Source organism: Limulus polyphemus, unplaced genomic scaffold (genome assembly GCF_000517525.1).
Source record: "Limulus polyphemus unplaced genomic scaffold, Limulus_polyphemus-2.1.2 Scaffold2572, whole genome shotgun sequence".
NCBI classification, from domain to species: domain Eukaryota; kingdom Metazoa; phylum Arthropoda; class Merostomata; order Xiphosura; family Limulidae; genus Limulus; species Limulus polyphemus.
The window spans coordinates 19,633-35,183 of record NW_013668182.1 but is presented as its reverse complement, the minus strand read 5'-3'; the positions used below and the strand labels follow the sequence as shown (position 1 = coordinate 35,183).

The following is a 15,551-nucleotide window of genomic DNA, read 5'->3' as shown; positions in this document are numbered from 1 at the left end:
ACTAATTTCCTGTTTCACTAACTTTCTTGACCTTCTAAATCTCCTGTCATATCAGCAAATTTAAATTTCTTAAATTTATGATGTTTTTCTTTAACTTTCTCTCTTAAACTCTTTGTGAGCCAACCTGGTTTTTTTTACTTGCAGCTACCCTTTTCTTTCTATAAGGAATATGTTTACATTGAATAATTAGAAATGTTCCACATCTGATCAGTGTCTCCAAATAATTCAGCTGCCCAATTCACAACAGATAATTCTTGTTGCATCCCTTCAAAAGTTGCTTTTTTGAAATTTGTAACCAAAATTTCATTATTCCTTATCTCCATATGCAGCAAAACATCTAATCTAATACAGCAATGATCACTTGCACCCAGTTGTTCCCCAATTTCCACCATCGCAATAATTTCTGTATTTGATGTTAACAATAAGTTTAAAATAGCATTATTTCTAGTAGATTCTTTGGCTAATTGGTGAAGAAAGGCATCCTGAACAGTTTCCAAAAAGCATTCTACTTCATGGTTTCACTCTAGAATTTCCCAATCTATATGCCTGAAATTAAAATCACACATACTTATGACTTCATTAACAGCTGAAATCTTAATCTCACTATAAAGTTTCTCACTAATTTCATCAGTATCATTTGATGGTCTGTAACAAATTCCCACTAAAAGCCTTTTCCCCTTTATATCCACTAATAGAAACCCAAATGGATTCAATCTCCTTGCTATTATCTTTGATATATCCTCAACTTTAACAAGATGTAACTCGCATTTTGCATATAAAGCCACTCCTCCCCACTCTTTAATACTCTATCCCTATTAAATACACTGTAACCCTGTATTTCAAGGAAATTTCTGTCATCAAAATCATCTATGTTTAACCATGTTTCAGCTATTCCCATTATATCAAAATCCTCCATTCCTACTAGTGCTCTAAAGTCATTTGTTTTATATCTTATATTTCTAACATTACAATAGTAGCAATTAAGCCCACCCTTATAACTATTTCTTTACTCATTTCCTATGCTTAATTTTTCTCTGCTTCATATTCTTTTTGCATTTAGTTTTTCCTGGGCCTCACCACTGTCTAGTCCTAGTTTAAAATTTCCCTTACAGCTGCGTTAATAGCCTTAACAAACAAGCCAACTGCTACCCTATTTAAATGTAAACCATCCATTGCAAAAAGCTGTTTCTTCCACTGAATTGATACCACAAGTCGAACTAGCCAATATGCTCATCTTTACATACTAACTTATGCTTAGCATTTAACCCTAGTGACCTACTTGTAACTTCATCCCTACAGTTAATTCTGGGCAGTATCTCTGACGAAATTCCTGCTCTGTCAATTATATCCTCCTCCTGTGCCCCTGGGTTGCATAATCCGATTCTTTTCTCCCTATTTACCCCACAGACTATTCTATCCACATGCCTTGTCATAACCTCCTTATCATCCACATCCTTCTCTGACCTTTTTTTTTTTTTTCCTTCCCTCAATAGTTCCTCATCTGCAGAAGCTAAGGGATGAAATTTGTTGCTCAACAGAATTGGCTCATTCTAACCAAATTCACCACTTTTAACCCTAACAGTACTCTTTCACGTGTTTCATGCTTCTAAATAATAAAAATGCAAATTATTACTACTAAGAAATCTCAAAAAGGAATGTGAAAACAGTGTCAATTGGAAGGCAGTGGATTAGGGTTTTCCTCAACTATTCTGGTTCCTAGAACCTATAGTTAAAGCAAAACTATCTAATACTTTGTTGAAAATCTCTAAACTTTCAAAAAACCTAAACTGTTAAGAAATTAGGGATAAATTGTGTTGTTTACTATAAACATTTTATAAATGTAGTTTGAGATTGTGGTTTCAATAACATAAAAAAAGAGTCTTTGAAGCTTTTCATACTTTTAATGTAATTATTATTATTTTTTGAAATGTTGTCCTTTATTTTTATTAAATAATTATATGATAATTTAGTTACTTATATTTTCTGTTATTAAGCAGAACAGTGTTCCCTCAAAGCTGTGAGGCTGAACAACAACCAATCAAATGCCACACAACTATTTCAGCTGTGCACATTCTCAGCAAATGGGAGGAGTCTCAACACGTTTATGGCCTTAATGACCCTGGTAATTGATAGGCCTAAAGCCCAACTAACCATCTGGTAGCATTGTCTGGTCTTATACTTCAATAGGGATGATGATCTAAAAATACCCCCCCTAAAAATACAACAACAAAAACTGATAGTGCACATTTGCACATTGCTTTGATACTGATGCACATGAAAAAATTCATTCCACACATAGACTAAAAAAATTAGAGGGAAAACTGAAGCATGTTTGTATCAATTACTGTTTTGCAATTTAATATTTATCCAGATATATGGAATTTTGCTAAACATCTATTAGTTTTTGAATCGTACTTATGATGGGAAAATATTTTCAACATTAACTCATAATTTGAATAATAAAACTACAATTTTGTTTTCAGAATTAAAGAATAGCAAATTATATGATGCAGACACTTGTTTATGTATACATACCAGATAGTTGACCAAGTAACAAACACATTATACATACATGTATATATTGTAAGAAAACTGAGGTAAATATTCATTTCAGTTTGTAAAATGTTTTAAACCCTTTAACTTCTATCTCAATAAGCGAAGAAAGTATTTTAGTTACACCTTGGTTTAATTAAGGTTATTTTTTAGTATAATTCAAAGGATGTGATCAGTGAGGAAAACGATGTTTGCATATGATCAGTCATATTTGTTACATCTGTGTATTTATAAAGCAGAGTTGTTCTTCTGTCTGTCTTGTATCAAGTTGTTCTGAGAAACTGGTTAACTCTGTTGAGCTTCCCAAAAATCAATGATAAATATTGAGACAAATGATTTGAGTTTGGCAGCCATTTCAAGCTTTAATGCAACAAATGAGGGCTCAACTGAGCAACGATGTCAGTAGCAAAAAAATGTATGTTTAATACAACATGTAAGATTTGTAGTACAGCTCATTTCACCCACTTATAGCATTACTTTTAAAGCCTACCACTGATGGGTACCTTTGCTATCATAACATATGAATAGTAACTTACAGCCCTTCCATTTGTTCTGTATGGTATTTAGCCCGAACCAGAAGATAATCCAAATTATTTAATATAAAACCAAAAGTCTCTCTATCAACATGTTTGGAGTCAGGTTTGTCATCCTTTGTGAGCTGATACCACTCTTGTTGATGTAGAGGGACAGATAATGTCACATTGTTCTCCTCTTTATGCTCATCCCAACCAGATCCAATACGAATACCATTTCCCTGTATAATGTAAATTAACAAGTTAAAATTCAATTATAAACAGACTATTAATATAATCCTTTTTATATTAAACAACATCAGGCAAAGCTACAAATATATAAAGAAACAAATCATAAATGAAAAAATATATTTGGGTAAAATATGGTGCTTTTGTTTTGTTTTTTTGGAATTTTGCGCAAAGCTACACGAGGGCTATCTGGGCTAACCATCCCCTAATTTAGCAGTGAAAGACTAGAGGGAAGGCAGCTAGTCAACTCTGCCAACTCTTGGGCTATTCTTTTACCAACAAACAGTGGGATTGACCATCACATTATAACTCCTTCACAGCTAAAAGGGCAAGCATGTTTGGTGGGACAGGGATTCGAACCCACAACCCTCAGATTGCGAGTTGAGCACCCTAATCATCTGGCCATGCCAAGCCTGAAATATGGTGCTACGAGTAAAAAAAAGAAAAATAACGATTTTAATATATCCTATATGTAAAATACATAGTAGTATTATATAGATTTCATCATAATATTGTCATATTTTACAACAGATATTTTTAAAATCCTGTAGAATCTCCAACTGATAATACTAAAAATTATAAAATCTCTTGTATACGGACAACTGATTTTGTTTTTCAAAAAATCTGTAATGTTATCAAATAAATTATATAATAAAGTTAATTATTTTGTTCAAGGTTACAGAAGAATGACACAAATATACATCTTAAAAAATCTGAAATTTGACTACACTATTATAAAGACTGAAGAATAAATCAGAAAGGAAGTTCTATATATATCATTAGGAATCTAAAGTACATAGATACATCTTCATTTTTAACTCAATTGCTCTGCCCCTATTTATAATTAAAAGAGTGAAGTTGGCAAATTTGTACCACTTCTAATTTGACTCACTCTAGTAATTTTTAGTTGCATTAGAACTATTGTAAGATATTAGTATAGCATTTCAAATTAATCTAATGGCTAAGTATGTAGAATTTCAAATTAACCTTATGGCTAAGTATGAAGTATTTAAATATTTTCAAGTTAAAAACACTTACTAAAACTATCTTTTTAATTCACCTTATCATTTAATTTCACTACACAAAAATATTATGGGTGAATACGACTTATCAAAATTCAATATTAAAATGATCCATTAAAAATAATCAGCTTTTACATTGTTGGCTTAACCCTAAAATGATATGATGTCTAGCAGTTCACCATTTCATGTGTGTATCAAAAGAGTATGCCATCCACAATCCTAATATATGTTCAACTTTTAAATATCAAACAAAACAGTAATTGCATAGCTCAAGTAACGAAAGGAAAGAATATCCAAAATTACTGTGGTCATTTATGTTTATTGTTTTTGTCCATAATAAAAAATAGCAAACATTTTGCTTTATCCTGTACAAAATTTCATTCATCAGCTTTGCCTACTTTTACTTTCTAAATACAAGTGAAATTTTCCAGTACTCTCAATCTTCATCCAGCAACAAAAAAGGGACTGGCGTGAGCATTTTTCTTGTTAATGGTATGAATGTGAAGAGAAAAGTTCAGCATGCACATTACAAAACTTTATTTTCAAAAATGTAAAATCTGGTTTAAAAAGGTTCTTAAAACAATCTGTATTTCACAGTTACTTGTTGCTAAGGGAAGAAACTCTGAAGAGTAAGCATACTAAGTACAGTAACAAAAGAAATGATGGAATGAGCACTTGAAATACACCAGAGAATCCTTACTTTGTCTTTTGGAAAGTTTACGTTACATATAATAATTGTAACACTTTTGAAGCATGAAGCAATGATGAGTTCAATATGCATTTACTCAGCTGAGGAAGACCAGAATGAGAGTGGCATCTGACGTCACCATTGTTTCTGGCTCTTTCTCATGTTATCATCCTTAAAGGAATACACTTCCCAATCATACATAGCCTACTTGATAATCTGCGTAATATTATCAATATCCTGATCTGCATATTATTTCCCTGTACAAGTTACTTTCCTTTAAAGGTCCAGTTAAACAATAATGATTACAGTGCAAGTATCTTGGGTTGAGGTAAGACAAAAATATCTGAAACTTATCCAAAAATATTTGATGAAAAAAAAGCTGAAATTCTGCTTTACATTCAGTTTGACTTGTAAGTCACTCAAGAATCATTATCAAGTTACACTGAATAAAATATGATGTGGTGAATTGGATCTAAGCTGAATGTAGCTTAACTTTTAAAACACATGAAAAAATGCCAAGTTGCTTTATTTTGCTGTGTTTATGAGCTAAAGCATAATCTTTTATTTATTTTTTTGCTCAAGCATTTATAGATGGATACTAGAACTACTTTTCCTTTTAAAAATGTAAAAAACAATATACAGAAGACCTAGCTAAGATATTACTATTATCTAAATTAATCACTAATATTCAAATACTTTATATCTCTTAATTTCATCCATGCTCTTTATATTGTGAAATATTATCTCCAATTTACTGAAAAAAGGCTTTCTTGGTATTATTGAAGATCATTTCCCTGTTAAAATAGCAGAGTATTAATTTTCACTAAATGAATATTTTTACCTTGAGAATGATATCTGGTCCTCCTGTATGCATGCCTGAAGTGTCCCCACGAGGTACAATGTAGCTTGTAATAAAGGTCAAATTTGAGCCATATGAATATAGCTATATAAAAGAAAAAACTTTTAAATTCCATAACATTTTGTTCTTTTTTCTATATTAAAGACCTCCGAAAATAAACCACTGAACGTTTTTTAATTAAATCAAACAGATACACCCATGTCAATGGTTTATATTTTAATAATAAATATCATATCACATAAAGTTAAAGCACGATAACATTATACAAGTAATAAAGTATATTATCTTGTTTCTTCAACATTTTTTACTTTCAACTTAAGTAAATCCAGAGGTCACCTAGAGCTGTTAATATTGCACACTTCAAGAATGAATTTTTTATAATATCCAACATGAACATACAACTATAGACTTCCTGGTGTTGACATTCAGTCTATACAATGAAAAGAAATTAACAGTTTTGATTTTTTAATAAATTTTAGCTTTGTTCAACTTTTAATTATCTATGAAGTTGAGTCGTAACTCTTGTATTGTGGAATTTTATTCTACTTTTGTGTTTTTCATTTTGTATATTTCAGATTTAGACTGTTTAGGTGTTTTACCTGGATCTTTTGAATCTTCTTTGTTTCAATGGTGTGAAATTTCTCTTTTTGTTTAGCTCATTCAAAATTTTTTTTTTTTTTTATTGTCTCAATCACACCTGTTAAACATCAGTTTTTAATTTAAAAATTTTACTTATCAGCAATATAAAACTTGCAACTCTTTAGACTGACTATGAATACGAACAAATTACAAATCTTCTGGCTGAAATATTAATAAATTAACTTACCTTATTTCCTAAGTATGCTGGGGGTGCTTTCCAATAGTAACTATCAAGATCTGGCACTTCATCAGCTCCAACAGAGAATTTTTCATTTATGTACAATGCATTAATATTTTGTGAACCTTTTATGTCTGACACCAACCAGCCTTGTGTCTCAGTTATCTGAAAGTTTCACAATTCTTGCTATTTCAGACTTTAAGCACAAAAGTGTAAAACCAAAACTCCATAATAATTTTCTAAAAACAAGTTGTATTATACCACAGGATAGTAATGTTTAAGTGAAGATACATGTACCACAGATACATCTTATCCCATTATTAAGCAAAAAAATAATCTTAAAATTGCTTATCTTATTCCAAACAACCTGAAATCATATTCCAGTAATGCTCCCACAGACAAATCTTTCAAATATAATTCAACTTTAATCAATTATATATTATATATTGTTTACAACAAACATATTATGTGACTTTCTTTTTTTTATAGATGCATTAAACTACACTGAAAACCACAGGAAGGTCTATTGAAATTTTTCAATTAAATGGGACCACTGAATGAGAAGAATCAAAACCTACCAAATGAAACAGAAACCTGTATTTAAGTGAAATAAATCTTAAACTAATACTTGAAAAAAAGGAAAAAATTAAAATTAGTCAAATGAATCAGAGAACAAAAGTTAAAAACTACATTTGAAACTCTGCCATTAAGTTTTTTGGCATTATGTTAATAAAAAAATTAAATTTTTTTGTACATTTCAGAGTTTACTTTTTGATAAGAAAAATCATTTTTGTTTTCATTTCTTTCATTGCAATTCAATCTGTTCACAATATGCCAAAAGAGTAGATATATTGAACTGAAAGTGTTCATAATAATTAACCAAAAGTTAACAGAGAGATATATATTTTTTGTTTTAAATTAATTACACAAATGGTTATATGACTCACTTTATAAACTAATTAAGTTAATTATTTAAAATTTGCTAGATGTTAAGGTTAACAGGTTGATTTTCTGATCCTAACTACTGAAAGAGTACACTTACAGTTTTGACACCCCAGTCACTCACTTTACAGTCATGTGTAACACCAGAACAGAAACAGGGAGAACAACCTTCTGGATTGTTCTCATCTAAATTGTAGTGTCCGGACTTGCATCGATCACAACGAGGACCTTCAACATTCAGCTTTATTAATAAAAACATTTCAAAAATTAGAGATAAGAATGAAAAAGATAATTACCATAAACTATTAAACAACTATAAAAACTCATAAACATAGGAAAATTAGATTTTCATTTTGTAATATTTGAATTTATGTTTAATACATCATTAAGTATAATTTTACTTTTACAAAAAAATACCTTGTTCTCATAAATATTTATCACCTGTGCCATAAGCCAACATTAATAGTCTTCTAGTATTAAGTAACCTTAATTACTGCAAATAATAGAGAATGGGAAACATGATATCTCAGTTGATTTTGCAAATATCTTAACACGACATTACTTCGAAAAACTATGCAATGCTCAACTTGTGTTAACTTCAAATGACAGCATGCTATCTTTGCTACTGAATCACATGGTATATAGCAGAGATACTTTTGAAATATTTCCTAAGGGCCTGCAATAAGGTGACAAACTAAATTAAAAAATTAACCCAATAGCTACTTCATGAAAGCTAACATTCATATACTTAAATTAAATGGCTACTACACTCCTTCCTTCCCTCAATCATGGATAAACTCTAAGCTTAACACTAAAAGGTTGTTTTTTTGCTAAAATTTGTGATATTCACAAACTTATGCATTATACCTGTGTCCATAAAGATGAAATATAAAAAAGCATTGCTACCAATCAATCTAAATGAAGAAAGTTGATAACTACTTCTAATACAGCTACTTTGATGTGTTTCTAGTTCTCTAACCTTACAAACACAATCTCCTTCACAAGTTGTTCCACTGATAGTGCCTGCAAATAAGCAGGGACAGGGTTTACATTGAGGATAACTCTTGAAACCAGGAGCACACTTGTCACACTTTTTTCCTGTATAGCCTATTCGACATATACAGTCTCCAGGAAGCTAAAAAAGTCAAAACAAGAATGAAATATCTTGAATTCCTAAGCTACTTGTACATGATATGAATTATAAATATCTAGACAAGTGCATGATACATACACAATTTGCACATGATAAGAACAAATATTTTGGATCATTCTACAGGGGGAGGGTAAAGTATCCCACAAATGTTGGTGTAAAAAATATTAAACAATGCTTAATAGTATTATCATCAATGAGTTGCTTGAAAAAACAACCAAAACACTTTCATTGGTTTTTTATACTTATGAAAACCTTAAATAAAAAGATGAATTGAAATTTCTACAAACTTGTTTCCACAATGACTGAGAAATAATAAATGTTATACATGACTATTATCAATTCCTTACTTGAAACAATCTATACTTTCCTTTAAATGCAACAAACCTACTTTTCACTCAATTTCTTTTATACATAACTTTCCAAGAATAGAATTGTTCAACACTATTAACTGAATGCTTGTAGCACAATAGTATACATAACTTTTCTACCACACAAAAAAAAAATATTCAGTTGAAAAGAAATACGAGTATAGTTTATTTTGATCATACTAATAATTTAGACAGTAACAAATATTGTTATCAATTTGTAAATATACCTAGGTATGCAAATATTTGTGAAATAAATTGTTGCATGTAAAGTAATTTAACTTTTTTTTAGGGTCACTAAATTAACAGTGAAACAATGTTACAGAAAATTACTTACCAAGTCTTCACTAGTATGAGAATCATCCTTTATGCAACTTCCTGTACTACCAGGTCCAGAACACTTGCACTTCCTACATGGACTTAGGTCCCACCTAGACACACTAGAAGGGCGGTAATAAGCATCCTCACAAGTTTCGCAGTTCACACCGAAAGTGTGATGCTGAAAAATACAATTTCTCAGCAATGACATATGACTACTTTTTTTAACAGTAGCAAAACACATACAACCCTCAACTATCCCCATGATGTCATATGCAAATAACCATGATGTATAAATACAAGAATAGCTCAGTTTACATTACAGAATACAAACAGTCATGCTACAACTGAAAGAATCATCAGAATTAACACTATTTTCATGCAGTCACACAGTTGGATAATGGGAGGGCAAAGTTAGTGTAAAATTCCAAAACACTCACAAGACCATTATGAAAATGCAGTTCTAGTTATACTGAGAGAAAATGAATAAATTTCTGCATAACCCAAACACCTAACAAACTTTATGTCTTTTGGGACACTAATTTTTTTCTTACAAGTCCAAATCTGCACAATTCTCAGAAAGTGGATACACTTGGGTTTTGTAACTACACAATGAAGAACTTTCACTGAACCATCTACAAGATACAAAACATAGTACAACTGTTATGGTGGGGAAATTATTGGGGCAGATCAACAATCACAGTATACAAAATGAGGGTCATTGCTGCTTGATAAATACATCACAAGTCTTGAGCAAGACCTACCTGTCTACACCAATGACCAGTTTACCAGGAAGACAGTGTTTTCACCTTCCTCTCTACACCAATGACCAGTTTACCAGGCAAGACAGTGTTTTCACCTACCTCTCTACACCAATGACCAGTTTACCAGGCAAGACTGTGTTTTCATCTACCTGTCTACACCAATGACCAGTTTACCAGGCAAGACTGTGTTTTCATCTACCTGTCTACACCAATGACCAGTTTACCAGGCAAGACACCATTTTCACTTACCTCTCTACACTAATGACCAGTTTACCAGGCAAGACACCATTTTCACCTACCTCTCTACACCAATGACCAGTTTACCAGGCAAGACACCATTTTCACCTACCTCTTTACACCAATGACCAGTTTACCAGGCAAGACACCATTTTCACCTACCTCTCTACACCAATGACCAGTTTACCAGGCAAGACTGTGTTTTCAACTACCTGTCTACACCAATGACCAGCTTACCAGGCAAGACAGTGTTTTCACCTACCTCTCTACACCAATTACCAGTTTACCAGGCAAGACTGTTTTCTTGCAAGATGGGAGTTACTACTTCTTCAGCCTTAGTCACTAAACTATGGCTTGAAGATCAGGGCATTACCACGCTCCCTTAGTTAGGACAATTACTAGATATGAGCCTCATGAGACAAGTGTGATTTATCCTTGATTGTTCCTTGCAAAAGTTTTCTACACAAACAACTTCTAAGAACACTCTCATCCAAGTTCTTTGCCAAAAGTTAGGTATAATCCCACAAGTGCAGGTTTTAGATTTTCAAATACATTGCATAACCATATTTCTGCCTTAAACATTACATATGGCATATCCACTATATACTAATGGTAATCTTGTTGCATATTTATTTAATAAAACTGCATTCTTTCTGGGGTGGGTTTCTATTTACTGTGCAATCCCATAAGTGCAGATTTCTGATCTTTTAAATGTATTGCATTACCATGTTTTTGCCTTAGATATTGCCATTTTTCTTTATTAGTACTTCCAATATAATTCAACAAGTATCCCAATAACCTTCTCTAATTATTTCAATACATTAACACAGTAATCTCAACAATTTCCCCCAATTACTACAATACATTGATACTATAATTATAATAACCTTCAACAATTATATATCCATATTATTTACTAGTTTATTTCATTTTCCTTCACCAATAATCCCATAACTAGTTAGGTTTTAAAAAAGAAAAGTAATACACTAATAGTTGTCTTATCCAAACTTTTTTTGAAAACTTAGCAACAACTAGATTTTGCAACATCTTCTAAACCTTTTCCAACAAAAATAGTCTCCAAAAAACTACAAGAATCACAGAAAGAGCAAAACATCTTTAATTTTAAACTACTTGCATATCGTATTAATTACAAATAGGTAAACACGTGAAAAATAAATAACCCACAGTGTGATGTTGAAAACTAATTTCATAATACTCACACACAAATACTCTTTTTACATTGGCACAACACATACACCCTTTACTGATAATTAAATAAACACCACCTAAAACACAAATAAAACATCTCCAGTGTCATATACAAATCATTATGATGTATTAATTTAATTACAATTAATTAAACACAAGCCGCATCTTAGATTATGCCAAGTTACCATTTGTAATACAAGTAATGATAAACCAAGTGCTTATATTCCTAACCCTCATGTTGTTAATTCTTGTTATCATAAATATACAGCCATATTTAGCATTTTATGTTAGAAGTTACTTGTCGTTATAAACTGTAGATATGCCATTTTGCATGCACAAACAAACAAAAAACGATATAATTTTCAAAATCTCTATAGTTGAAGAATCTGTTAACAGTTACAAAACATCATATGGCTACATGTCCCTGTAATAATATTTCAATAGTAAAAAACTTGTGAAACCAGTTATAACCACGTCATCTTAGTCTAATAACTTACATCAAATGTTATTTAATACCGTTAACATGTGAAATTTACTGTTTATATTTTCTCACCATTAACAACTTGGCTGAATTTTAAGTACATTTTTTTATATTTTACACACATTTTCTCTCTAAAATTAGCCACATCCAACTGTAGTCAATAAAAATTTCATAAACAACTAAACGTTCCTTGTTGAGATGGTCACGTGTGCTTACCTTACATTTCACACAAACACCACCACCTTTATAGTGTCCTTTAGTATTTAAGCTTCCATTTTTACTAGCAACATTTTCATCATAGTAGCATTCATCAGCATGGCCAAAACATTCACATTCTGTAAGAAAGTTAATATCAAAAATGTTCAAATGAATTTATACAACAGATACTTACTTTTGCAAATGAAAGATATCTTAATTTTTTAAAAACATAGTTCCGATCTTGCTTTTAAATATGCTAACCATTTAAGCATATGATTTAAACTAAAAATTCCTACCTCTTAAAGATATTTTCTGAATAGATGCACAAGCAGTTACATTTAAAGCAAATAATACTTGTTGAAGTGTCTTGTGATCCAATTTCTTTCAATTACTGAAGACTTAAAAACTAAACAAGTTTTAAGAGTTTCTCTTTTTTCATTTTCCAAGAAAAAAAGAGTAATTACTTTCACAGGCAGCAGCATCTTTATTTGTACCCGCTCTCCATGGTTTCTGGTTGTATAGTGGACAACAGTGGTCACACCGATCTCCACAGGTATTGTGCTTACACAAACAATGGAATTCCTGGAATCAGGTTAATTCACAGTGATTTACTTCAGTTTGCAAAGATGATCAAAACATAAAATATTATAACAAGTTTTAGAGAAATCACACACTTTGACAGTGTGCTATAATGTCTCTCAGAGAAGAACCAAATAACTTCTTTATTTTTTCTACTTTCAACACATTTTATCATTTTCAAAATGTGTATCATACCTTCACACACAAATCTATATCTGTAAAGGAAAGGATATAATTTTTTTAAAAATCAATATGTGTTATAGGTGAAAGCTTATAAAGCAATATTTTAAATAGGAAAGATACTACAGTTGTTTTATTGACTACATAACATAGTCTATAACATTTTTCAGTGAGACAAGGTCTTCACACTTATTCATTATACTCTGTGTGACATTAACATGTTTAGAGTACCTGTTATCTTGTTTAAATTTAGAGGAACAGAATTTGTCTCCAAAACTACATAATTTCAAAATCTGATACTTAAAGACCACCATGAGGTTGTGAGAGGACGCTACTGAAGATGGAGGACATTGAAAAGCTAAGCTCATAGATTTCTGAAAGTTATTTAACATTATTATTATTTGTAGTAATTTGGGTTAAATAACACCATAATAACTACATATAAGAAAATTGGTAAATAAAAGTAAGAAGGTAAAAGTTTTAAGTTAGCGTTTAGGGGTGTAAATTATTATTACAACATTTTAACTTAAAATAGACTTAGTATGTTTAATGGTACTTTAAAATTAGGTATATTTATACTCACTATTAAGTTGTAAAACAGGATAAATAAATATAAAAATTAATTTAGTTTCTTGGTGTTCTAGAATTAATGCGTTTATTTGAACTTAGATCCATTAGTTTAAATTCAGCTTACACTTTATAGATATAGGTAGGTTATAATATAAATCAGGCTAAAGTAAATACATTTTATTATTAATGTTACATATTTTGTTCTAATAAATTAGGTTCTATATAATTAAAGATAAACTTTGTTTTCACACTAAAGTAATAAAGTAGTGATAAAATCATATAACTGGTTCTTAAATGTTAGGCTTAATGGTAACAGCGTTAACAATAAGCTACTGGTATTTGGTATTGAGTATTATTTTCACTTTCAGACTATCAGTATAAATACAATGGTTACGACTAGTGTATGAGTTAAGCATTCACAGTTTGTTAGGTGTAATGGGTACAAGGAGTGGGTTTTATTTGGGAAATCTGGCCTAGAATATACTTTTAAAGAAGCTAGTAATGAAGATGTACAATTTTTATGTACAGTTTGTAGGTTGAAGGAAAAGTTACAGGCAATCATGATTAAAGTAGATGCAATAGATAAAGAAAATTGTAGATTGTGGGAAATGGCAGCAGGATTTCAGGAGAAGCTTAAGCTTTTACATGCAAGGGATACATCAGCTAACAATGATTTTAAGGAAGTTAGAAAAAGTACTGTTGAGGTTAAAAGTGGTGAATTTGGTTATAAAGCCTATTCTGTTGGCTTCTGCAGATGGGGACCTATTGGAGGGAAGGAAAACAAAAGGGTCAGAGAAGGATGTGGATGATAAGAAGGTTATAGTTATAGGTGATTCTTTGACAAGGCATGTGGACAGAATAGTCTGTGGGTAAGGAAAGAATCAGATCATGCTACCCAAGGGTACAGGTGGAGAACATAACTGACAAAGCAAGAGATATAACTGCAGTTTTTGTAGTACATGTAGGGGCTAATAATGTAGGAAAAGGTAGGTCAGATGAGCTAATTAATAAGTATAAGGGGTTGATAAAGGCACTTAAAGAAAATGGCCATAACTTAATTATGTTAGGGATACTGCCCAGAATTAACAGTAGGGATGAAGTTATAGGTAGGTTATTAGGGCTAAACTTAGGTTAGTATGTAAGGATGAGCAGATTGGCTGGTTGGACTTATGGGATCAGTTCAGTGGGAGAAGGGAACTTTTTGCAATGGTTTATATCTGAATAGAGTAGGGAGTAGCTTGTTTGCAAAGGCTATTAACTCAGCTGTAAGGGAAGTTTTAAACTAGGACTAGACAGTGGTGAGGGGAAGGAAAACTGAATACAAAAAGAATAAGAGGCAGAGAAAAGTTTGGCATAGGAAATAAGTATAGAAGCAGTTATAAAGATAGGCTTAATTGTTACTATTGTAATGCTAGAAGTATAAGATATAAAATAAATGACTTTAGAGCATTAGTAGGAATGGAGGATTTTGATATAATGGGAATAACTGAAACATGGTTAAAATAGATGATTTTGAGGACAGAAATTTCCTTGAAATACGGGGTTACAGTCTATTTAATAGGAATAGAGTATTAAAGAGGGTAGGAGGAGTGGCTTTATATGTAAAATATGAGTTGCATCCTGTTGAAGTTGAGAATATAAAAGATAATAGCAAAGAGATTGAATCCATTTGGGTTTCTATTGGTGGATATAAAGGGAAAAGGCTTTTAGTGGGAATTTGTTACAGACCACCAAATGATACTGATGAAATTAATGAGAAACTTTACAATGAGATTAAGATTTCAGCTGTTAATGAAGTCATAATTATGGGTGATTTTAATTTCAGGCTATATAGAGATTTGGAAATTCTAGAATC

General features: G+C 31.2%; 1 protein-coding gene across 1 annotated transcript in view; it reads right to left on the bottom strand.

Annotated features, from left to right (window-relative positions):
- The window catches only part of LOC106467335 (laminin subunit alpha-2-like), a gene marked incomplete at its 5' end in the record, with an annotated part of 162,333 nt that overhangs the window by 127,457 nt on the left and 19,325 nt on the right, over positions 1-15,551 (bottom strand). The window contains 8 exons of the mRNA XM_022395494.1: positions 3,090-3,307; positions 5,866-5,967; positions 6,710-6,865; positions 7,743-7,883; positions 8,622-8,777; positions 9,498-9,659; positions 12,386-12,504; positions 12,832-12,949. Coding sequence (XP_022251202.1) covers positions 3,090-3,307; positions 5,866-5,967; positions 6,710-6,865; positions 7,743-7,883; positions 8,622-8,777; positions 9,498-9,659; positions 12,386-12,504; positions 12,832-12,949 — 1,172 coding nt within the window. The remainder of the gene's footprint in view (positions 1-3,089; positions 3,308-5,865; positions 5,968-6,709; positions 6,866-7,742; positions 7,884-8,621; positions 8,778-9,497; positions 9,660-12,385; positions 12,505-12,831; positions 12,950-15,551) is intronic.